This window comes from Pseudomassariella vexata, assembly GCF_002105095.1.
Source record: "Pseudomassariella vexata strain CBS 129021 chromosome Unknown BCR38scaffold_18, whole genome shotgun sequence".
Taxonomy (NCBI): Eukaryota; Fungi; Ascomycota; class Sordariomycetes; order Amphisphaeriales; family Pseudomassariaceae; genus Pseudomassariella; species Pseudomassariella vexata.
Window position 1 is genome coordinate 265,643 of NW_024467973.1, and position 25,329 is coordinate 290,971.

Consider the following 25,329-nt stretch of genomic DNA (forward strand, 5'->3'; position numbering starts at 1 on the left):
CGTCCTAACTATGTATGCGCCTTTCTTAGTCCTTCAGACCGTAGGAATATCATTGAAGGTCTGATTACGATGGCACTGGGCCGGTTGGCGGAGGATGGTCCTGTTCTGGAACCTGGCAGCGAATAAATCCAGATCGAGACTGGGAGACATTAGCCTTGGGGTCCTGTATGAATTTTGCCACTGGGCTTTTATACATATCTTTGCGTTCCAGATACTATTTCGCAGATGACGTTTCATCCGGAAAACAGTTGCTGGTGAGAGTAGCAGAGAGGCATAGTTCCATCCGTAAAATTCTAGAGCATGAAACTGTTACACAGCGGGTTTCCATGATAATTCCTGAAGTGATAATAAAGATAACAGATAATTTCTGATGCAATCACGTTGCAGCCAGCATACCCAACCGTTCTAGACGTTGATACGGTAGATGAAATGGACAACAAAACAACGGGCCTTGTCGTGCTATATTGTCCAAACTTAGGTTGGCTATTAATATAAATCTAGCGTCGCAAACTCACACATAGTACAGCCAGAAGATCCAGAAGAACCTACCATCCGTCTCGGTAGTCCTCAAAACACGATCCGCAGATGCCATTTTCGATCCGGCAATGCCCAAACATCACATCATAGGTGTATCGATTTCCGTCACCACAGTCCCATCCGGCGTATGTCCCGTCGGCCACGGAAAATCAGGCATGCCTTAGAGCGGAGGTCCAATAGAGGTCGTGCGATTTCCTGCAAAAGTACTCGCCCGTCCCAACACAGGTGGCGTTGTTCTGCTGAGGGCCACAAAGACCATCTCAGGCCCTGGCCCGCTCAATGAATGTTATAACACGATTCATAAGTGCCCAAATTCATCCAATCCGCTGCTTTGACGTGTGTCCACAAGCAATGCAATACATCGTGCAAGGGGCGATGCCCTCATAGGACGGGGCCATTTATGGATCAGCATACAGAATTCTCAATGTCGATGTAGTAGGAATTGGAACTGGAAATACCGAGGTCGCGATTTGCATACCATGTCCAGGGTGGGCCCTTGTCAGCGTCGCTAGTAGGAGATAAAGAAGAGAGGAAAACGAAGAAGAGATGAATTAAGATAAGGGAAGAATCACTCTGAAAATACTTGATAATCACAGACAGTGGTTCAATCCGAGCCTCGGAGCCAAAACTCTCAGAGAATATAAGTGGAGTTGTCCGCAATGAATATCAAGGCTGGGGACGTTCAGTGGGTTACAGAGGAAGAAAGAAAAGTTGAAAGCCCCTGCATATTACGAGTGATGTGCTCCAATTTGCAAACGAGTCCATGAGCTACTGGTCAACCATAAATGTATGTAGTATACGCCAACGTCTCCCTCATATTACAGGTATTTTAGACTTTGAAGGCCTTTGTCTAGGTTGTAAGCCTTGTTAATAGTTTTCCACTTGTAGCCGTGTCATCTGTAAATCAAATCCACCTCCCTCAAGCCATTTCGAGCCTCATTCGTACTACAAATGAAGAGGTAATTGTCTTCTTCTATAGATGCCATGTCGTCCATGTGAATCATGAGAGTTTGGACAACGCCATCAACTCAATTCTGCATTGCGGTATGTATTATCTCCACTCAAATCATAATATATCGACATTCAATGAAGCTCTGGAAAATAGGTTGATGGGCATTGTAGACCGGTCAGTCACTGACGGACCCTTACCCGCACCGGCATCCTATCCTTGACTTGCGGTGTCCCTAGTGCCGTTTGATATGCTCGATCTCCTTCGTAAGTGTCTTTTACAGCGTTTCCTCCACTAAAATTGAAGCAACAGTCAGTCAATTCAAGAGGATAACTTCCGGTATACATATGTAGGCTTACAGTTTAGCATCCCACTCATCCCAGGCGGATCTCACGTCAACCTGGCGGACAGAAAGCGCTAGTACGATTTTCATCTCCATCATTGCTAGTTCTTGACCAATACAATTCATTATTCCCTGCGAGAAGGGACGCCAGCCATGCTTTGGTGGATATAGGGGGTCAGCTTCCGGTACTAGCCAACGTTCAGGGATAAATTCTTTCGGGTGTGGCCAGAGGTCAGGATGAGTGTGAATCCCAAGAATACCATCCCATAGCATCAAGCCGTCCGTAGGAAGAGTTCGGCGTGCGTTAGGTTCCGACATGGTCCACCCTGGTAAACCAAGGCGAACTGTTCCGGGACCGGGATACAACCGCAGCGTCTCCTTCACCACTGCCAATGTATATGGCAGTGAGTTGAGCAGATGAGGCGAGGAGTGTAGTACATCTGCAATAGCCTCCGGGTTTGGTTGCTCCCCGAGAACGGTATTGTGTTCTTTGCGGAGCTTCTGTAAAGCAACCGGGTACTTCTCGAGGTTGTGAAAACACCCTGTCGATTGACCAGTCAATACCACTCAACATCTGGAATAAATGACTTGACTTACAGCATATAGTTGTGGCGGTTGTGTCGTGTCCAGCGAAAAGAAATAGTTTGAGTTGGTTGATAACTCCGTCAATAAATTTTGAATCCACGGAGAGGTTCCGGTTCCCTTCCTGTTCAACTTTCGTGACTTTCAAAACAAGGTTGACAACCGTCTTTTTGTGCGTGTCTGCCCTGATCTGTTCTCTGACATATAGTTCAAGAGCTGACCGCATAATCCGATTGTTGCGCCAAAGTGCATAGTGTCGCCAGGGACTGCTCCATCTGAGGAATGTTCGCATATTCCTGACATACATGTGGGAAATCGTATCAACAAGCGCTGTTTTCACAGGACCAGGCCCCCGCGTCTGTTCGTTGAAGCGAATATCCCTAAACTCATCAGCGTATCCAAACGCAAGTTATGCTGAGGGACTTACAAGGTTGCTCGTCCAATAATGTCTAGGGTCAAGTCTGTAGTGACATCTTGTAGCTGAAAGACGTCTCCCCATTGGCCATCCTTGCCCGCGAGCCTCTGCAGGTTTTCTACGAATATCGTGGCTTCCTCCAACATAGCCGGTATCAGCGACATAACATTCCTTGCGCTGAAGCCCGGATTCAGCCGAGATCTCCATAGGCGCCATTCTTCACCATCAGATGATATCAAATCTTTGGCTCCGGTCAGGGCTTGCATGTAGTTCTTGACGTTGGGAAATCGAGGATAGTTTTTCTCTTGGGTGCATTGCTTGGACACATCTGGATGCAACATCAGAGCCGTGGGGGCCTCTACTGGCCAAAAGTCGATGTACACCATTGGTGGACAATGTGTCTCACCGGGGAAGAGAGTCTTATAGTTCTCGATGATTGCTTTGCTCAGGTAGTTTGGGTGGGCTCTCCGAGGAAGTCCCTGCCGCAATTTTCCCATGACGAGCAAATGACCAAGGATCCAGGAATGACCTTCCATGATAGGCTGTAGTGTAATTATCAATTCAGCTTGAAGTCAAATGCACTTGTAATGATATGCTTACAATCCCTTGGGCTTTCATCTTCCTGAAACGGGACCGCCATACGTACGTCTGGTACAAAAGTTGAACGGTCACCACCGTTGCAACGAGAAGACCCAGAGTTATCAGCAAGACGCACGCCCATTCATGAACATCCGTATCCATTTTAAGCATGGTGCCGGTAGAGACGAGCTATATTTACTGATGATGTTGATTGAGGCAAAGGACGTGAACCTGAAACCCCTCATGACGATTTCGCATAAACGTTAACCTAGCTGATGTCATGTCAAATTCCGCGGGTTACTAGCGAATTACTCGTGAGACCAATCCGGTAACTATCGAAAATGCCGTTTCAAGTCATCGAGGATATTTATTCCTACGATTAAGAGAGTGCGGGCAATCCAGGCAAGAGAGTTGTATTGGTAATGATAATGGTAATGGGGCTAACTCCTAAAGGCTACAGCTACGGAAGGGCTATCTATGGGCAGTTGACCCAAGCGCTGCACCCAGCACACAGCCGGTGTGCCTGGGGTAGGCAGTAGAAAGTCACAGACACGCTTTGTCAAGTATTTAAGTTGATCTAGAGCTACCGGCAAGTCTATTTCTATGCACTTTTTATAATACCCGCCTTAATAGGGATTAACGTGAATGTACACCGAGCTGGCCACCCTTACATAACCTCGCATAGAAATTTTACGATAGTAAAACCACAATGCCGTAAATCAATTGAAACTACTCTGAATCTTCCTCTCCAGAAGATGGCAATGCGATCTTACAAGTTCGCGCATTATGCCCAGTCCCGTTGCAAATACCACAGCGCCTCGGGCGCGTTTTTACGCGTTTGGAGGGTGCTTCGGGGGACTTGGTACGTTTTTGCCGCTTGTCGGAGACTAAGCTTTTGGTCATTTTTGAGAGCTTGAAGGGCTAGCATTAAGTCTGCTTCGTTGTATGACTTTGCCATAATTGGTTGTTGAGAAAATCAAAGATGAAGTTGGCCGGTCGCGTTGGCGCATGAAAGTGGCCAGCTCGGTGTCATGGTCAGCTCGGTGTACATTCACGTTATACTGTCATAATAGCAAATCTTTGAGGCTGATGCCAGTAACTTTCCCCTTGGGCCCGTTTGTATGCAGCCACCTGCGGCTCTATGCGCTGCACCCTATCTAACCTAGAGTTCAATAGCCACTTCGCATCTGATCCTCATGCTTCTTCATTCCACCAAAGAAGTTATACAGGTAATGATTTAGATCAAGTTTTGGATAGAGAGTCATGTAGCGAACCGAATAGAGAAAGCTCTCCCTACTTCAGTATATAAATAGAGAGCTTCCCTAACCTATTATTATAGAAATATTTTCATAAGACCTGTCTCAGGTTTACGTTTATCTTCGTGTGAAAGTAAGAGTGAATGAAATGCAAAGGAGTTTCTGATTGGTAAATGATTTTTCGCATTAACTCCCGGAGAACATGACTTCCCTTTATGATTTAGGGGTTACGAAACCCGTTTCCAGTATACTTAGACGGCGCAAAATGAACTATAGGACATTTAGCAAGAAGCCTTCTTCAATGAGAACCCCAAACTTGACTGATCCAACTATTGACATGCAGCAAACCTTTTACTTCCAGGGGACCGCCAGAAACGACACCAAAAACGAGTTTACCAGACGCAGCTTCCGCCACCAAACCATGCTTTATATTTCTGGCCCAAGCTTTCCCCAACCAAAACTTACTACACATGTGACTATAACCGAGCCAGCAGCCACTAACGAAAGGCGTCTGTGCGACAGAAATTCGCAGAGATTTGATCAGATGGATATAGTCCTCGTGTGATAATCCAGCAATGATGATAAAACGCCCGTGGTATGGTTGAAGCAACGAGGATGCCCCTCAACGCAAGTGCACAGCATAGTGTAGGTCCGTGTGGTGGTCATGGACGTGATCAGGGATGTGTGTTAGGATATTGAAGAGGTGACAGCGGGCGAGGTCGGCTTGAGATTATTCCATGCATTTCGTTGAAGTCTCTGCCGCGATGCAAGTAGTTTATACTGGTCCAAGGTAACCAAAGTCGTTGTGTTCCTTGGGAACGAGAATTGGGGGTATTCATAAGTCAGCCCTATGCGTCTTCGATATTCCTCGAGGTACGGATAGAACTACGTATTCAGAGTACCAGTGGTGATTAACACAGCGATCAAGTACCTGCAAAGATGTATCTCGCGCGTGTTTTCATTCATTTGAGAAGCATGGTGGTCTTCTTGGGACGCGTTGGGCTCTTCGGTACTCTCAATCCAGAATGACACACGTTCCTCTCGGGCATGGTGTGAGGCTCCATTTGTGGCCCGATTGTTACCTGGCAGCTGGGATATCTCTGTGCTGTTGTCGTGGTAGTTAGGAGTTCATATTCTTGCACATAGCCATCTCCAAAATGTCTTTGATTGAGCTGCTTCGCGTGTGCATCCATTTTTTGGCATGAGTTTTGCTACAACATAGAAGAGAGTCAAGATAACCTCGACATATTACTTGGCCGTGCCAGTGTATGTATATCGGCTTTACCCTGTCACTTGTCTATATGGACCGCATCTACGGGGGCTAAGCAAAGTTGGTCAAAAGTTAGCAACAAATAGCTTGGTTATTAGGAATATACGAGCTGTATTTGTTCTTCGTCACGTGAATTTGTGACAAAATGCAGCAAAATGAGTATGTAGAAAGGGGTTTTAATGGCGATATCCGGGATTTTGTCCACACGGGCAATCCATAAGTACGCTGAGTTTGAACTTCTCTCAGAACCACATTAGACTAATGATATGCCAGGAAGTGATTCCTGACTTGTTTTGAAGCATAGTCGTAACCATCCATACTCAACGACCCACAAGAAACTACAATCTACGGAACAGCAGTACACTATCGAGCTCATGATCAGGTGTAACTCGCTCCTTAAAACTTCACTGAACCTTCCCAGCCTTGACCGACGCGTCGACTTCATGGAGGTCCGTATTCGCTCCTTGCACTGCACCTCAAGCAGAGAAATAAGCAGGCTCATAGATACCACCGAAAGTCGTCCTTTCCCAATGTTACTTTGCCTAGGCGAGTCTATGCCAAGAGCAAGACGGGTAGTTGCTTATATCCCATGTGTACAGTTGGACAATATGGGCCCTGTGGGCCATGTGGGTCCTATACTTGCCACTATCGCCACCTAGACCGGCGACCATCCCCACATACCTCTATTACGAGAAATGTGGCAAGGATAGAACATTCCCTACTTATCTATATGCTTCTACAACTTGTCTGAATTAATCAGCAAGTCTACCATTCATTGACTATATAAGAACCCTTTTGTTTCCATACATAGACCCTCGAAGAGAGGACCAGAGTTAGCTACAATACATACAGGTTAGGCATATGTGCCCTCCTTTTGCTCCTTCAACGGGAACATCAAATCCAAGTTGTACTTAGCCACACAAATTGGCCACCTCATTTTTCCACAACATATTAACGCAGATGACGCGCGTCTTGCAGCTCATGACCTGCATCGGGGGTATTCTATATGGTGATGTGGCTCGCGCCTGATCATTCATTACACCCCAAAACCGCATGTACAATACAGTTGGGCCTCGAATTGAGCCGCGTATTAGTCTATACGTGTAGGATTGGAATTCTTACACAAGGAGGGGCTTGTTTCCATCACCCATTCTGCTTGCATTCTACAGTAAGCCGGTGTCTCCTTTCTCCGCTTGGCCAGGCTCGTGGGGAATCTGGAGTCGGTGAACGGCTTGGTCTACTTTATCGGGTGATGGGATGCAGAACTCAGTTTTAGTGCTATCGTACGTAATGAGGTCTAACCTGAAATGCGGAAGAGTCCTAGTTGATGCATGGATTGTAACCCATGCCATGAGGCCCAGCAAGTTGCGACTTGGAAGGATCTATACCTACAACGCCGGCCGAGTGATGCCATGATAACGACTGATGAGACTAGGGGCGAAATAGTGGTGGCTATCTTCCCCGGTGGAAATCTGACTCGAACATATCGTGTCTGCCCACAACTCCCACAGCTCTCAAGGGTGGTTGGTAACACAATAGACCATATGACACCACGTGGCTACTTCCAATATTCTTAACCCCTCAACAACCACACCGACCTCTCCCTAGTCCGGAAAGGGTGGATCAAGGCCTTGCCGAAGCGATGTTCATGACAGGAAGTTTGGGTGTCCACTTCCAGTCCAACGATAACAAGCCAGAGACAAATACCAACGCCGCCTACTAGTCGGGTTGAAACGAGTATTAACCTTACGATGACAGTCCGGCTCAAGGCCACGAATACCCATGACAAGAGAAGTGTGGATGAGACCGCCGTAGACAACAAACTCCATGTGGACGAGTTTCACGGCTACCAGGAATGATGAAAAATAGATGGAGAAGCAATCTCATACACGTCGACCTTAACACGTGCGCGGTGTTACTCCTCATTACACATATATAATAACTCTTGTCAAATACCCAGCAGTCCGGATCGACAACTGAGCACAGGGCAGACGGGTAACTCGGCAGTGGCGTGTTGACCGAGACTGATGGGGATAGGATGTATACGACGCGGGTTACTGTTTGAGGGAGAAAACTCTTTTCATAAAACAGAAGCCACCGACGGTATACGCGGAAGGGATACACTATTGTCACCGCTAGAGTAGGGTAGCAGTGCAGGGTGAGGCCTGCGGGCTTGGCCACGCATCGAACGGTGGCAGCCCGCGGTGCGTGAATCAAATGAATCGGCGAATGGCCTGATGCACTGACATGGTTTAAGGTCCGAGCAGCAAAGCGGGCAGTGAGGTATTTGTCAATGTGGTTCGTTCGTTGACCATCCGTCAAGTGCAACACTACGAAGTCGGACACTGAACCAAGCTGGTTGAGCATGAACCATTAACCACGAGGCCGCTCCGTGATACTTGCTGGTTGTGATCAACATCTAGTGCAGAGGTAAGTAGAGATAAATGGTGTAAGAGCCGCGTGCGTGCCATCGTCCCAACGGCCAGGGGATATCCTAGGAAGAACGGGATTCGCCCCAGGTTCGCAATTTCACAGATCCGGTCACAGATGTCGTCACTCCTCGAAAGAGACGCGCGTCCGTACAGTTGGGCCTTTATAAGCGCACCCCGGTTCCCTGCAATACCTGCCAATCCCCTCCAAGCTCGGAGTTTCTTGGCTAGCTCTCGTTTCGTTCCTTGATTGGGTTTCGCGGCGGTTATTTCGGTTGCACGTCTCGGAATCTCAAGGACGCGGCTGTGTCTTGGCTTTGCGGTGTTGGGTGTTGTGTGTTCGGGTTAGAAGTTGTAGCGGATCGCCATGAATGCGGAGCCAAGGATTGTCAGTTCGTCCCAACATGATCATCTTGACGTCTGCTTGACTTGTAGTGGCAGTGCAAAGATCTGTGGTTTCTTGAGACGAGACTGACGAGACGATACGAAGTGTAAAAGCATGAAAGCGAACATGAATGCCAGGCGATTCAAATCAGTCTCGTCTCGTGAGAACTAGAAACAGAGCTGCACTAGAAATTAAGTAGCTATCGGTTCATGCCGTATAGAAAATAAACCGACCTATTAAAGTCGTCCGTGAAGGCAATATGAAAGGATAATATCAAATGCTCCCTGAAGTTATCAACAACTTTCTCGGGAAGCAACCGAACCACAGGGCTAATCTCGTCCTACTCCCGGAAATAGATTGCGCTAAATTTTTTCGCAAACAACGGGGGACAGATAATGTTCACTAACTACAATGGTCCAAGATATCGCAATGTTACGCGCGAGACGATGATTGGTCACTATTGCCAGACCCTGGTTGATCCTCTGTGCCATCCCACACAAATCCGATCTCTGGTTGACAAGTGCCCAGCGGTGAATAGAGAGAGTCGCCAGCAGGTTCAGCACTCGTAGGTCGACATCTTTAAGTTGCCGGCTGGCCATGGGTGCACGTCAGAAAGTAGTAGAGAGCGTACCCAAATGTGGAATTGAGTAGCCATCACCTGGTAAGACAAACCCGTGAGTCCGTATTGTCTCCAAAGTTGTTGTGTGCGTGTGGACACTGAGATTGGCGGACTACGTGTCGGAGTCGTTAGCAAATTGTAGTTGTAGGATGTTTTTGTGGACTCGCAATTGGCTGGAAACGCGCAAGCATATGAAAAAGGGAGCAGGCCGCGCAATCATTGGGGGCTCAAACACTACCGACACACCCCAGCTGTAGATCCGTCACGTCCACGTGATGCACTCTCAAAGACCGCTTCGAGACTACTTCGCTACTGGGATTTTTCCAACACATTGAATGGGAAACGTGGTTGTACGAGGTTGCCATGGCTAGCTTCTGACGACACCTCAGCCAAATGCCATCGCATTTGGAGTCTGCAAAAGACAAGCCGCCAGGCTGACATTTTGCCTTCAGATTCCGCCTTGGTGCCTCACTGTCAGCCCTGAGAGACGAGTCATGCTAGGAAGGTCGTTCACTAACAACCATGGCGAGTACACGTTTTGGAATACGTTGTAACCGACTCCGGACCGAGTACGGGTAGATGATCTGCTCATCTAAACAAATGAAGATTGACAAGTCAATAGCACTCATTCATCGAGCCGACACGTAACGCTGTATCTCAACCTCATTGCATGCATTATAGTTGATAGTTGACCATGAGACGCGGAGTAGAAGAATAGGCTTATCACTCACGGTTCGTCCTGAGTATGATGCAATGATATATGGATATCACCCTCTGTTATTAGGTCGGTCGAGCTTCCCCAAATACCCCGAATACCGGCTCGGTCTCCTTCCGAGCCTTGGGATGTTACAACGTTTCGTCGCACGGAAGTGTGATCACTGAGTAGGCGAGGCTGCGTACGAACAACTTGAACAGCATGTCTAGTCGGACCCGCTGTAATGAAGATCATAGTGAAGCAACTGCGTGGAAGCCTCGTAACCTGTCAATAACGACTCCAACATGTGGAGATAGGTCAAGGCCCAGGAGAAGTGTTGCGATGTTGCGCACTGCAATACTGGTAGCCCTTGAAGAGACATGGAGACCCCAGCGGGCACAAGAAGCAATGATCTTGCGTGCCATTCATGATTGTGTTCTGATCAGTCCTAATCTATCCTAATACACACTGATAGAATCGAGTCCAAGCTTTCCTCTTCCTCTTCAAGCAGGCAGATGCTAGTCACACCACATGGAGATGGGATTGTCGCTCCACGTAACGAGCAAACGGGGTCTTTTAAGGTTGGCGCTAGTGATTACAAAACACAGGGTAAGATATATCAGTTGGGAATGATGGGAAAAGTGATTGATGCACCTAGGCCAGATCCCAATGGGAAAAATCACGCTGAGTCGTCGTATGACATTCCGATATTGCTGGCCTGCAAGTCTCCGTTGCACCTACCTATAAGCCAACTGCAACAACACCTGCCTCGAGCAGTCTCGTTCCAATCTACATGGTTGCAGCGGCACAGCCGCAGGCTAAGGAGCTAGACTGGGACCAAGACGATCTATCCCAAAAATACCTACGCACTCAACGAACAGTAATAGCATAAATCGGAGGTGCATGACGTTGAAAAGGTTATTTCAAAATGATCACCGAACAAGATTGAGTTTGTACGTCATATGCCAGGAATCCGATTGAATTGAGGGTAGGCATAATGACTTGGAGCTGGATGAAATCAATGAAGCCTTGGGAAATCGCGACCCAGAAAACCTTAGGGTCAGCCACTGCCACTGCCACCTGTTCGGGCGGACGTTGGACAGTGCAAGCCACGCCTCGTCATCGCCCCTCGGTTGCTGCCCAATCCCGTGCGTTTCTGTTTCGTCCCTCCGAGGATTTTCTGGAGTCGTGGGGCAGGCAGAATGACCCACTGAGTACTTCGCACAAGGTACAAGCGCACAGCATACGAGGCTCAGTTCAATTGCTATTACTCGAGTGAGGCAGACGAGTCTCTCAGCTTTTCCCCCCCAAAGGATTCAAAAAAAAAATCGATGGAAGTTATGGAATTCGGATTCCGAACTGACTAAGTGGAGTTGGTCTCGATGAGATTGGCCGCAACAAATTCTGAAGACAGAAGTGACTCGTCAACGGGCTTGCGCACACTGGCATGCGCACACTGGCAGGCGGGACGGATTGATCATCAGCGACGACAAAAGACCCATGCCCTGAGGAACCCACTCATCACTCCAAAAAGACTCGAGCAAGAGTGTGCAGGTGTGTGTGGTGGCCTGAGGCTCATACAAACGACGCTACGTGATTGGTGGACGCTGCCAGGAGACGCGCGTCCGCCGCCCATGGCCCTCTCTTTGGCTGTGCTCCTATCCTCGCACGTAATGGGGGTTGCGTCCTTAAGCCAGCCAATACCTGACTTTGGCTTCAGAGCGGGCAGATGTCTACGCAACCTCGCCGTCCACCCATGTTCCATGTCCTTCAGTGGAATCCACTCTATTCCTAATAATCGGTTTCCCTCCCTGAAACCCGAACACGACCCCCATTCTATCACCTCCGAGCTTTTGCTACATTGTACGTAGGTTTCCCTAACCTTGACGACCGTTCAATATTCCTTTCCAACTTTCAAAATTCATCATTACCACCGTCGGCCGCTACGTCGCTCGCTTATCGAGCGGTTCTTCGAGTGCGACCGACCATCGAGGCCAGAAGAAGGCAAGGACAGGCGTGTGCACCGATAGCACAGCAGCAGAAGCGCTACCACGAGCAAATGCGACGATAACACGGTTACGACGACAGCAGCAGCAGCAGCAGCAGGTAGCAGCAACAGGCTAGAGTCGGACAATCAAACTGACTGGCGATTTATCGTTCGCATCGAGCGTCTGGATTGCGTGCATCGCTGCCGGTGGCAATTTGACTGACGAACTCGGTCCACATCCCACCACCAGCCATTTCCTTCATATTCCGAGGCAACTTCACAACTTCGTTGTTGTGCTAGACAGTTTCTACATCGGATCAATTCATACCACCATGGGGGATCGAAACAACGTCTCCGGCAACGGCCGGGGCGACTATGGCGACGAATGGGCCAGGGGACTCACCACGCAGTTCGAGCAATTAATGCGAACGAGGCGACTCCACGATCTGACTGAACACAACCGTTCGCAACGCTTGCGGTCTGAAACGCCGGCATTGGACCACCGAGCCTCTCCCTCTAACCCACAAAGTCCATTTCCACCTGGCAGCAGCAGACCCTCGACCCCTCACAGCCACTCTCATGGGCCAGCCACGCCGCCGTCGTATGCATCGCTGCGCAACCTACCCAAGATCCCAACGGCGCCTGCTGCCCACGATAGGGAGTCGCAGAAGTTTCGCAACCTTCTCATTTCGCTCTCGAACACGCCAACCAAGTACGAGAACCCAGGCCTACTGGACGAAGCTCTGCAAAAGATACCTCTGGACAGGATATACAGCGAGGCGGAAGAGGAATGCCAGGTGTTACAGGCTCAAGCTGAGAGCATGGGTGATGGCCGCAAACCCGAATGGGGCTATCAAGACTGCGTCATCCGGGCACTACTAAGGTATGTTTTGTTCCTTTGAGTCTCTTGTGAATAGGATTCTAACGGCCAATAAAGATGGTTCAAGAGATCCTTCTTCACATGGGTTAATAACCCAGCGTGTCCGGTATGCTTGTCGCCCACAGTTGCGAGAGGCATGACGCAGCCAACAGCCGAGGAGTCAGCGTATGGGGCTTCGCGAGTCGAGCTCTACGAATGCTCCAATGACGCATGCAGAGCCTTCGAGCGCTTTCCTCGATACAGCGACGTGTGGCGACTACTACAGACGAGACGCGGCCGAGCTGGAGAATGGGCCAACTGTTTCAGCATGTTGTGCCGTGCCGTCGGCGGCCGTGTGCGCTGGGTTTGGAATGCGGAGGATCACAATTGGACCGAAGTCTACTCGGAGCACAAGCAGCGCTGGATTCACGTCGACGCCTGCGAGGAGGCATGGGACAACCCGCGGCTGTACACGGACGGCTGGGGTAAGCCGCTGTCCTACTGTATTGCGTTCAGCATTGATGGCGCAACCGACGTCACCCGCCGATACGCGCGCAAGACGGAGTGGGCAGCCGCACGCAAGAAGTGTCCCGAGGAAGTCATGCTGTTCATCATGCAGGAGATTAAGGCTCTACGTCGAGCCAATATGACTAAGGAACAGCGATTCGCACTGGAGAAGGAAGACATGAGGGAAGACCGCGAGCTGCGTGGCTACGTGGTAGCTTCTATCACGCAGGCCGTTACCAACATGGTCCCTAGTGTGCCTGCTCCGCCAAGCGCCGTTCTTCCAGCCCGACCTGCACCTGTACCTGCCTCCTCCAGTCAGGACCAGAAACTGCCTGCAGAGCAACCGAGTCGACAGAGCGGAAACGCCGAATGGATTGCAGCCCAACGAGAGAACGAGAGGCGCCGTCAATTCCACGGTCACCAAGATCCCTCTCAGCGACGAGACTACTAAACGTAACCCCCACCGCGACTTGGTTCATATTTCAATTCTTGTCGACCACGAAAATGACTACTTTACGGCTATACCCCACGGCACTAGCCATGCCACATACCATTACCGACGATCGCCCCTTCGCATCTCGCCCTGGACGACGCCAAATGCTACGGATTGCACCTCTTCGCGGCATTACTATTATAATTCTCATTTGTGTCTAATTTCACATTGGCCCATATATTTGTTGTGTGTGCCGTGCTGTTGCATCTACCCCTCATGCGACCTTGTATTGTATCATTAACTCCTTATCCGCAACTACCACCCAACAGAGTGGATTTCTTTTGTTACGTCATCCGATCGATTACATTATATCCGGTGGAAAACTACAACGGCGCATCGGGGTCCTCAAGGGAGAGGTGGCATTATAGCCCCCCCCTTGTTTTTTTGGGCTTTTATCTGGGAATGGGCAATGGGCGGATGAGAGGGCGGTCTCATCCATTGCCCTGGCGTTCAGGTTTTTGCATGTATGTCTTATGGTGTAAAGAGGGATGAGCGGTACACATGACGCGCAATATCGCGTGGGAGGTATATATCAGATGGGGAGGATGGCCAGCTTTCGGTATCACTACTTCACAGAGCATAGCTGCTTGACTACTAGACGACCGGGCCACAAATAGACCTTTTTTTTGGCTCATTCATCTTCAAATCCTTGTACTCCATCTGTCGCCTTGGTCAAATATGCGATGATTAATCCATTGCTGCGACCTCAATCTCACGATCTTAGAATGAAAGACTGCTTGCTCTCCATCAAGTGTCACGTTGTCGGCTTCAGATCTATTACCGTGGTACGGTGCACGCACCTACAGCATTTTAGAGCGATCAGCACTCGAGGGTCCTTGAAATACGGACATTGGCGGAGGCGCCAGCCATATCGAGTCTTACCTTGTAATGCCGAGCGCCTACCGAGGTTTCGTTTCTTGGGTCAATGGAACCATGGGTTGCCACTCTGGCTCCTACAGAGCTTAGCCACACATTGATAAGGAACTCTGCCTTTACTATGTTTGACAGAGGTATTTGACGGAAGTATGTGAACCCTCTAGATTGAGGGAACATCAGACGAGATGAATCTCTAAAACTATGTTACATGCTCAGTGATATATTGACACGGATGTTGACACGTTGATGAGTGACCCAAATGGCTAAGGGATGGGGGGTGTACCGCATGCTGGTAATCCTGCATTTCTCGTACCATACGCTCTCAACTCGCGTTATGCGTGGCACTTGTAAAACTCAAGATTGAGTTGCTCTTCAGGCTGTGTAACTGTTAGAAATAGAAGAATGAGTAACTCCTTGGTCTATTGATTCCATTCAGGGGACAACGCCGTATGGTTTGATAGACTGTGAATATGACCTTGAGGGCCAAATTATTATGTCATGATTCATACGGGTTGTCCAGTAGGCCACTTCAACGAAGCTAATTTTTCGAGGTCTTTTGAGGCTGATTGCGAAGGTTTGGCACGCACCTTAACATAACAATCTTCCCAGAAACTCATTGTTGCGTCTCGTGTTACTACAACTTTGAGGCTGGCACGAAAGTACAATGAGCAACTTTCATATCATACTAGGAATGGTACAAGCGATACAAATAGCGCATGCCACAAAGAAACTTGGTACTACTATTGTAACCTCGGTACAGCTTGGCCACAACCTCAATTGTCCAATGGTATTCCCCAGCCGTCTCTCAATTTCCCTGCTCCGGTCTATCTTCAGGAGTAAAGAACAACACCAAATTCCTGTAGCATCTGAACATCTTCTTGCTTGTCAAGACTGGAAATGGTTTCAAGGGCCGCCGTTGAAAGGAAACTCTTCCAACCACTGCATCGTCTGCTGTCTTGTTGGCGCTCATTTTAACTCTTGAATCTTTCACCGAATCTATTGGCCCACGAATTACTATATAGCTAATCTGAAATCACCCTCCCTTGGTTTTGAGAGAAGGATTGATGAGTGCAGTCACGCTGTCCTCGGGCCATTACCCACTTACACTCTGGGTTTGGCCTGCTTGATGTACTTGGATTTTATGTTCCCGTTGAAGGAGCAAAAGGAGGGCACATATGCCTAACCTGTATGTATTGTAGCTAACTCTGGTCCTCTCTTCGAGGGTCTATGTATGGAAACAAAAGGGTTCTTATATAGTCAATGAATGGTAGACTTGCTGATTAATTCAGACAAGTTGTAAGGGAATGTTCTATCCTCGCCACATTTCTCGTAATAGAGGTATGTGGGGATGGTCGCCGTTCTAGGTGGCGATAGTGGCAAGTATAGGACCCACATGGCCCACAGGGCCCATATTGTCCAACTGATGTTAAGCCTACTACATGAGAAGTTTCTTTTGGAAAAGTCTTTCTGCCTATGTTACGGCTGGTGAATGTGTTGCACAGTAGCCATAGGTCTCCAAGAACCTGCTTATAGCAAGTACGAAAGGGATGTTCAGTCGTAAATTCTGGCTGGGTGTTGTCCGTACTTTCATTGGTTGAATTGCGCCTGGGATACCTCCTTGTTTCTACACCATTTCTGGGGCCCAGCGAAGAACATATTATGTTGGGTGTAACAGCTGAGGTGCTCCACTTTTAATATTCATGCAACAGTCTTGTGTTAGACCCGCGGTCGCTCAGAGCAACCATGCCGTCGAGTTATCAAACCTCAGGGTTTGGTCGCCCATTGGGTCAGTTACGAATGATTCGAGGACTGGCGCTTTTGGTGCCGTTATATTCTGTTGCGACGCCCGTTTTCAGAAGCTAGAAAACTACTTTAATTGACTTACTGCGATCTACTAAAGTAGGCAATATTGTAGATCGTATTATCAGGGCACTCCTTACGCCAAGGTGAAGCAGACAATTGCCGCAGCTATATGAGGGTCCGGAACAAATAGGAAAGCAGATGAGTTAGCCGGCAAAGAGAAAAGTCGATGGCTCAATGGTTTCAAGCACCAAAACATCGGATGACATCAACATTCATGGTATATCCTCTGATCGTAATTGCCGGCCATCTATGTAGAATAGGATCTCTCAAATATACAGACATGAACTTTATAAGTTGGATCCCGCCAACCTGACACGGTAATTGGTTCGGGATTCCAGCCCTCTGCCTGGCAATTGGTTTACACAATCTGCGAGTCATTTCCAGCATGTGACGTTTCACTTCTACCTTTTGATCGGAGGACATTGCGATTCTTGTCTGGCTCTTACAACAGGAAGTTGGAACTACAAGGCAACTGTGCCCCTCGGATAAAATGCGATGAACACCACTTGCGCCTCTGGTTGCGCAGTTTGCCTACCGGTCCGGGGGCTTAGCAAAGGAAGCGAGCACTGCAAGATCGCACGCTTGCGACCATGACGGAACCAATGTTTTTGAACATCTACATTAACATCATGTTGCATTCGGTCCTTCGTCGAGGCAGCTTATTTGCGTCATTTTCGACTTTTCACGTTGTACAGCACCCTGCGTGACCCGGACGAAGCCTGTATGGGCTCCAGAGTGAACATGATTCAGTATCATGGCCTGATTATGTCCCAGGCTCTCCCTTAGCCACGCTCCGGGGAATCAAACGGTGCGGCCCGGCGTGGACGGCTGGTGGTTCAGCGTCGATCAACAGAGCATGTCGAGCATCTGTGTTAAATATAGCTCGAAGTCACATCACAACGCCGATCCAGACCCACCAATGATTGGAGCCTCATCTGCGCACAAACTATCAACTCCACCAGAGCAAGCTGCCGGTCCACTTTATCCAACTCTATAGTTCCCTTGGGTATTAATACGCAGAAGGCGATCGTAGGGAAAGCTACCGCCTTCGATGTGGTGATTCTACAAATTTCTTGACGATAATTGCGCTTATTGTCTGGTACGTGCCATAATCCATCTTCGAAAACAATGAGCACGCTCAAAAGGAAAATGAGACATCCAACTTGTGTTTTAAGAAACTTATTCCACCTCCATTGCTTGAAGGTAATGGCTTGTCAACGGCCCGCGATGGAGCAGCGGATCTCTTGGAACAGGACCATTGCGTTCATTAAAATTTGAGTTGATGCGATTGAAGATCGACAGTTCTGGTGGTGAATACTGTACCTTTAGAATATTTCGAACAAATTAGCCATCATCACAGCGAGATCTCCCCCTTGTCTAGCATTACTGCGCAATCCTTCGGTCGTGAAATGATTAGGAATGGAGGCTGCGATCGTCGCCATTTCTGATAGACTCTCTACTTCTCGGTTGATGCTAGTATCTCAGCGAGAGTTTTCCCTAGTGCAGTACTCTACAGTGTGATCCCTCGGGTGCGAAATGGATGAGAAACGGAGATTGGCCCTGATGGACGACGACTTCCAGTCTTGGCAGACGACATGATACCGGACGCAAGCTTCATTGATGAACGACATGCTTATATAAGCCTATGATGCTTCACGTTATATTTACTTTTAAACAGATCGATTCAGTTCTTCACGATCCTCGTCAACACGAATACGCGAAGACCAAACAAAACCTCCAACCGCACACATACCTTACAACCAGTTCATCATGTTCTTCAACACCTTCCTCACGTCCACCACCATGAGCGGCATGAATTTGAAGTTTCGAGGGTGGTTGAAGAGACAGATCGAGAAAAGAGACAACACTTGCTCGGTGTTAGACTACTTTGGACTGTTTGGCACTGGGAAGGAAAGCTCCAATTAGCAGTAGGCGTCTTCTGGCAATCGCACCCTAGAGACTGGCAAGATTTGGTATAGGCCTAGAAAGAAAGGGGGAAAGTAATTCAGCATCCCGATGCTGCAGTCACAGAGTCCAGAATACACTCTGCTAGTCGCCTAATCGCAGACTTTTCACTAGTTCTGTGGTCCGAATGGCCGGCCTATTCGATTGGAAGAAACAGGTGAGCGTGATCAATTACAGTCTATTACCATCCAAAACGAATTGATTACGATTCGAATAATTCTTCCCCCGTCCATCTCTCACTCCGTTCGTCCTGATAGGCTGCCTCCTTATGAGGTGGACGAGGTAACCTATTTGGATACTAACTGGATTGCTAGCCGAGTGCTAATCGATTAAGAACGGAATCCACGAGGTGGCTACCGGCGAGCTTTGTTGCCGTGCCTACGATGAGGATAATGCCATCTGCCCTATTGACGTGAGCAATCCTGAACAGCGATTCAATGCCCGTCGAGTGCTGAATGATTGACAGAAGAAGCAGTGGCAGCCGTCAATCCTCCGCCACCACCTGAAGATAACTCATGTATATACCTTGCTGGGCCTCACACCGGGCAAGACCCACGTTGAAGAAGATCGAGCGCAAGTCGTTTGATCATCGACAACCATAATATTACTAATCGGATGGAACGATTCACAGTGTTCATATGTATAAGTCAGTTGGTTTCACGGGCCGCGCCTGTGACGGCAGCATTAGCCTCAAGAGAAAGGCTGCGGTTTAGTACCGTCATTTCATCAACTTTTTATTAATCAGTTGCTAATAGATTACTATCAGAGTGTCTCCCCGCTAAGCCTGATGACATCTGTGGTGGCCGAAGTTCAAGACTCCTGTAGTAATCGATCTGGAGGGGAAGATCAGGACGATGCTTAATAGAAAAGTGTACGAGTAGGGATAACGTTTCCTTACTTCGCCTGGCATAACAGCAGTAGTAGTTAAAATGAAGCATGGTCGATTATGAATCGATTAGTGATCATATAGTAATTACATGACTAGTAGAGCTACCCATGTAGTCGTCTTCGCCTTTCTTCAAGTTCTAGCTCCTTTTCATCGTTTTGAAGTTTCAACGCGCGCTTCTTCTTCTCGTCTAAGTATATCAATAGCTTGGATTCGAGCTTCGAAACTATCTTGAGTATAGCTAGAAGTGGAATGCGTTCGATGTGGATTTAGACTAGAATTCATTAGTAATCGATTATATATCGAATAAAAGTCGAGTACCTTTTTTGCCTCTTCGATATCGGTCTGTCGGGTAAAGATTCTGACCGAGCCGATTCAGACGAACTATACTGGGATAGTTCGCAGGCTTCAGAGATAGCTGAACTGAGGACACGTAGCTGATTACTACTCGAAGTATAATCGAAAGTTGGGCTTAAACTTTGGTTTGGAAAATCACTAAAGCTCTCCGTTTCGCGACGTCGTTTTTCGATAGTAGCAACTAGCTGATTATTAATAGAGTAATATTCAGATAATAGCAGGGTACATACCTTCTCGCATCGTAGATCTTGTATATCGATCTTGAATAGACGTTAGTTGATAAGTGTACGGAATGTTCAACCTCTTGTATATTGCTGCTGATTTGAAGTCCTTTTCGTCTAGTTGACGATTGCTAATAATCGATTAGTTATCAAGTAGCGACTAAGGTAAATTGATGATTACTTACACATTGACGTAATCTGCTATATACTGATAGCGGTTCCTATAATGATAGCTTCGTTGACGCTGGGCTTCAGCCGGATTTGTTGAAGGTGCCATCCTATTCCAATCGCCAGAGCTTATCCAAGAGCAATGCTGATTAATTCCACATTTAATAGCTGGTCGAACTTTATGTAAAGCCCATGCCCGTAGCTTAGAATTTGTCGAATCGGCTTTACTCGAGTTATACTTGTTTAGTATTCAATTATTAGTCAAGTAAGAGAGGGCTTACTAGAAAACTGCCGACAAAGCTCGTTATAATCCTCTTCAGATTGCATATGAAGAAGCCTCATCATACGAGAGAAGTCGGAATCAGGTTCGCGGTTCTACACTCGATTGATTAGCCTTCGAGTAGCACTACGCTTGTACTCCATTGGAATTAGTTAGCATACCGCAATACCAGTAATCTTTTCAATCTCTCGTTGAAAGTGCACTTTGCAATAGCGAATTGTACTCTTCACATAATAAAGCCAACTCCCTTTTTGGAACCTATCATAAAGATACATCCCGAGACCTGCTCAGTTCGCAATCAATTATCAATCGACTGTATTTAGAAGCTCCACGTACCAATAATTAATTTATAGTTTTGATCGGTTGTAAACCCAATAAATGGATTTTCAGCACACCCTGGCTTTTGATCGAATGCCCAAGAGATCTCGTAGTTAAACTTTTCCCTCATAATTCGAAAGACCTGATGAAACAATGATACATCTTTATCGAATCAGAGTTTGTTATTACTCGAACCAGAGCAACATCTAGGTACTTGATTAGTGACTGACTAGTAATCGAGTAGAGATCGACTAACTCCTGCGGATTCCCTTATCATACACGGCCCAAATAACCTGTCGATCTTGGCGGTCGATCTGATGCTTATAGTTCATATCTATAATACAAGCTTGTAGTGACTTGAATAGATTAAACTGTTCGTAATTGAAACAAATAATCATGAAGTTCGTCGAGTTTTGAAAGACATCCTGGACGTACTGTAATTAATTAGTAACCGATTTGCACTCGAAGAATTCTGCGTTGCTTACTTGGTCTGGTTTGCCGTTTTCACGTTCGAAGGCCCGTTGGACAGCCACAAGCTAGAGCCTGCTGCAAAGTGAAGCATCCTATGCTTTTGATTACTATAACTAATCAATTTCGAATTGATTAAAGCTGGATGAAGGCCTACACGTGATATGGCCCCTTTTCTTCGAATCCAAGTTTGCACAGTCGGGTTTTTTCAGAAATAGTGCTACTAGTGTAAGCACTCGATCGGTAATCGACTAACAAACGACCTACTATATCTCAACATTGGATCTGCTATTCCCTGAATTAAGTCCCAAATCTCTGTACAAAGCTTTGAGCCTAATTTCGAAGGCGGAGGAATTGGATGTCGATGACTTCCGTGGCAAACGCACAACATGTATGGATAGAGATCCAAATGCAGAGGAATATAAAAGTCGTATTCGCATTGACAAGTTAACTCGATGATGTTCCCTTTTCCTTGCGGATGTACGACAGCTTTTAAAAGAAACACTCAATTAGTACTCGAGTATTGATCTAGTACTAATTACTTACGACATAGCTTTGCAAGTTTCTTGTTCTGGGCTACATAATAGCAAGACCCTGGTTGGATCTCTTCGCCCAGAGTTTTGTTTAGAAATGCTTGGAATAATTTAATTGCTGGATTATGTTCTTGTGGAATTGGCCGCCAATGATGTCGCACATCTGACGGCGTTTGCGAGTGAGGGTGTGAGTGGATACACCGAAATATATGGCGAGGAACCCCGGTGGCCTATCAAGTGTTAATCGATCGGTACTCGATTAGAGATATGTACATACGTCTCCGTCCTGAACAATTTCAAGCTTGCAAGTTTTTGCATAAGGATTACAAAGCTTGCCATCCTCGAAAAGTTTAACCTTGGCATAAAGAAAGCTATTAATTAGTCTTCAAGTACTGATCGAGTGGAAATCGATAAGGCTTACCAGAGCGTTTTATAATGAACTTGGTCGTCAATTGCTCGTTCAGCTTCTTGTTTAGCTTTTGCCACTAAATCCCATTCATCTTCCGAAACCTCTGTATAAGATCGATTTCGTAAATCTGAAGATAAGTATTCACATGCTTTACTCCTGCATTTATAAGTAACGCGGTTACAAAGAGTATTATCTAAAAATGCACAGGTGGTTTGACGCCAAGAAATCTTATGGCTATGGCAGAACTGGATCTATAATCGATTAGTATTCAAATGGCTTATATTGTGGGGAGAGCAGCTGGATTAGATACCTCGTTTATGTAGCTTCTCGCTTGTTCTTTCGTTTTCCCTCGAACAGAAATAACATAGCAGACCCCCGTTTCGCTAGTTATAGGATATTCAGGCATTTGGGGTACCCAAATGAAGGTTTCAACTGTTAGTAATATCTCCTTGTTATTATTACGCTCAGATGAAATCAACGTAAGTTGATTTCTAACATCCCCCTCTGCAACCGTTGGGCCGAATTCAACCTGCAAATATTATATAAGTAATCGATTAGCGATCGATTGAGAAACACTTACAGTTTCCTCCTCATCGCTTTCTAAGTCCTTCAAAGGTTCAAGGATGCTTTCAAAGACTGCTACAGCATCATCGATGGTTGCCTGTTCGTGAGATCTTATATCATATACATGGTGATCCCAGGAGGGGTTGGTGTTAGCAGCGATATCACGCAGAATTGGTGTTAAATCCATTGATAATCGAGTAGCGATCAAACTGTGATTGAATAGTAGTCCAATAAAGTCCCTTCACTTAATTAAAAAAAACATAGTTGGAGGAAAGAGAAATGAGTTGTGTACATGAGTGGAACGAAGCATTAGAATTATAGGACCAGCGCTAGCACTATCCACTACAGCTTGGCGGATCCATACCATTTCGGTTTGGGAACATGGTTGGGTGATTAACCGGGGATGGTTATGTTATCCGACCCTCACCAGGATGAGTTCTAGGAGGCGATAACCACTATAGAGTATCGGAGGGCGGGGCTACCTTGTTCCGCCACGCGCATGGGAGGAAACAGGGGGGCTTCCAAAAATGTGGCCTCAATTGATCGGAGAAGCGATGGCTCTTTCGTACCTAGCCCAGCCAATTCGAAAGTCCACGCGATCGTCATTCCTTCCACTGTCATTCACCACACAACATACGACTTACGTGTTTTCAGCATTACTTTTACTTCTTCTCGCCTAATCCTCTTTCGCTTTCTTTGCACACATCATCATGGTACGTCCAATGACTCGATACTCCATTCCCTGAAGGCTCCTTCTGTGCACCGTAAAGGACAACGCAGCAAAGCCGTAATGGCACCTTCCCTGCACGCAACCCCTTAGAGACCACATCACTGACAATCAACTCTCTAGTCCTCACCGAGAGCATCATCCCCAGTCGGCGCGCCCATCGCCACTGGTGCCAGCATCGGCCGCCCATCTTCGCCCCCGGGAGGTCCCAGGACCGCTATCCGCCGACGAGCCGCTGCAGACCAGAAGGAGAAGATTGCGAATGTTCGACCCAGCAGCACCAGAGCCGCCGGCGCTGGCGGAAGCAGCAGCACAATGCTCCGTCTCTACACAGACGAGTCCCCGGGCCTGAAGGTTGACCCTGTCGTTGTCTTGGTTCTCTCTCTGGTCTTCATCTTCAGCGTTGTTGCTTTACACGGTACGTCATTTGATGTCGTCAGATTTGGATGGAAACGCAGGCGCTAACACTATCGCAGTCATTGCCAAGCTCACCCGAAAGTTCTCCGGCTAAACGACCGTCTAGCTAGGCGGATGTGAAGGAATTGGAGGGCAACACTGGAGTAGTCGGTGGTCCACAATGAGCGCGGAGATCGCGACCTGTGGCCACGCGGAACATGAGACGGCAAACGGAAAGGACAAAAAGCGGGACCGACATCACACATGGTTCATCACTTGTACTCTGGGATCAAAATGAAGAGAGTCTCGAGTGGGAGGCCCTATGTACCATATCGCGATCGAGCAGGCTGGTTAGTCTGTGGTCAAACATACCATGCGGGGAAATGAGATGCATATACACAAATCCTCAGGCTTGACAACTCAGTAGTGCTGGACTATTGACCCTTAATGCTAATAACTCCATCAAAATTCAATGTCTTTCCGCGCCTGTCTCACACCGTGGGCTCGGCGCATGTCGTCTTCAAATCAGTTCAATAGCCATTGAGTAGTGGTATATCATTCTCATGGCCAAACGGGACACATCAGTGCTGAAAGGCTGCTCTGGTGCCCAATTGTGATCGAGTCCATTAGTTTGCCAATGGCAGCAGGAGAGAAGGGCGAATGTCGGAAGGCAGGCCGGCTCATTGAGCCATGACATGACAAATTTGTGGCTAACAGGTGCTCAATATCCTATAATCTTGCACAAGGGTCAGATGTGTATTTCGCCAACCTTGAAGCTGGGGGAAAGGCATGAAACCAGCCAATGAAAAATATTGCAGGTTGAGCTATCGTGACAGTGCTACTGCGAGACAATCTGCTATGCGTTAGACGCATCGCTGCGTTCACACTGAGTGAGATTAATGCATATTTCTGCGCTGGTATGAAAGGACAAGTTCGATAGTTGGAAATGCATAGCGGGACTGCATCTCGAAGAATGCATTGGAGAGGCGATTTCTATTTGAGACACAAACTCTTTCAACTGAAATCCCAGCTGTAAGCAGTCATTTTGTTGCTTACAGACTAGTATGCTAGGTGCAATAACCTGGTAAGCTGGATGTAATCTTGTGTCATTACTTAAGTAACCCTTACTGCTCTATATCCGTCAATCGGCATCCGCCTTGGAAGGGAATTCTTCTCGCCAAAGTAGACAGGATGTCCCATCGGGATCTTCGTCTCTGTTGACTCTGACCCTTGGTATAGTATGGCCACGAGTTTTAGCCGCCTCCTGGAAAACACGCCTTTTGACACAACAGATGACAGTTATATTCCATCTCGACGGTTCGAGTGAAGAAGACCTAATATGCTATATTTATCTGGCATGGTCAGGGGACGGTCCCCCCCTTTACCGAAAGCAA

General features: G+C 47.5%; 6 protein-coding genes across 6 annotated transcripts; 2 read left to right on the top strand and 4 right to left on the bottom strand.

Annotated features, from left to right (window-relative positions):
* Positions 1 to 1,668: 1,668 nt before the first annotated feature.
* BCR38DRAFT_501381 (cytochrome P450 4V3) lies at positions 1,669 to 3,567 on the bottom strand (the record flags this gene model as incomplete). Its single annotated transcript, XM_040864837.1, has 5 exons — positions 1,669 to 1,780; positions 1,846 to 2,371; positions 2,427 to 2,791; positions 2,839 to 3,368; positions 3,427 to 3,567. The coding sequence occupies 5 exons, from the start codon at positions 3,565 to 3,567 to the stop codon at positions 1,669 to 1,671; spliced, it is 1,674 nt and encodes a 557-aa protein (XP_040710919.1).
* An 8,810-nt stretch (positions 3,568 to 12,377) lies between these two features.
* On the top strand, positions 12,378 to 13,862 carry BCR38DRAFT_353963 (peptide-N4-(N-acetyl-beta-glucosaminyl)asparagine amidase; the record flags this gene model as incomplete). Its single annotated transcript, XM_040856832.1, has 2 exons — positions 12,378 to 12,928; positions 12,983 to 13,862. The coding sequence occupies 2 exons, from the start codon at positions 12,378 to 12,380 to the stop codon at positions 13,860 to 13,862; spliced, it is 1,431 nt and encodes a 476-aa protein (XP_040710920.1).
* A 5,782-nt stretch (positions 13,863 to 19,644) lies between these two features.
* Positions 19,645 to 20,349, bottom strand: BCR38DRAFT_413706 (uncharacterized protein; the record flags this gene model as incomplete). The annotated part of the gene is made up of 4 exons (XM_040858859.1): positions 19,645 to 19,768; positions 19,816 to 20,032; positions 20,082 to 20,203; positions 20,258 to 20,349. 4 exons carry the CDS (start codon positions 20,347 to 20,349, stop codon positions 19,645 to 19,647), a joined length of 555 nt encoding a protein of 184 aa, XP_040710921.1.
* A 566-nt stretch (positions 20,350 to 20,915) lies between these two features.
* BCR38DRAFT_448677 (uncharacterized protein) lies at positions 20,916 to 21,385 on the bottom strand. The gene is made up of 3 exons (XM_040861240.1): positions 21,324 to 21,385; positions 21,095 to 21,272; positions 20,916 to 21,044 (listed from the first exon to the last, which is right to left on the bottom strand). The coding sequence occupies exons 2-3, from the start codon at positions 21,234 to 21,236 to the stop codon at positions 20,965 to 20,967; spliced, it is 222 nt and encodes a 73-aa protein (XP_040710922.1). The 5' UTR covers positions 21,237 to 21,272; positions 21,324 to 21,385; the 3' UTR covers positions 20,916 to 20,964.
* A 295-nt stretch (positions 21,386 to 21,680) lies between these two features.
* Positions 21,681 to 22,999, bottom strand: BCR38DRAFT_478103 (uncharacterized protein; the record flags this gene model as incomplete). The annotated part of the gene is made up of 6 exons (XM_040863092.1): positions 21,681 to 21,795; positions 21,853 to 22,069; positions 22,117 to 22,210; positions 22,261 to 22,499; positions 22,559 to 22,777; positions 22,829 to 22,999. Coding segments are annotated over 6 exons (1,053 nt in total), but the record flags the coding sequence as incomplete, so codon positions are not given.
* Positions 23,000 to 23,522: 523 nt separating this feature from the next.
* On the top strand, positions 23,523 to 24,050 carry BCR38DRAFT_413708 (Sec61beta family-domain-containing protein; the record flags this gene model as incomplete). Its single annotated transcript, XM_040858860.1, has 3 exons — positions 23,523 to 23,525; positions 23,663 to 23,957; positions 24,016 to 24,050. 3 exons carry the CDS (start codon positions 23,523 to 23,525, stop codon positions 24,048 to 24,050), a joined length of 333 nt encoding a protein of 110 aa, XP_040710924.1.
* Positions 24,051 to 25,329: the final 1,279 nt, after the last annotated feature.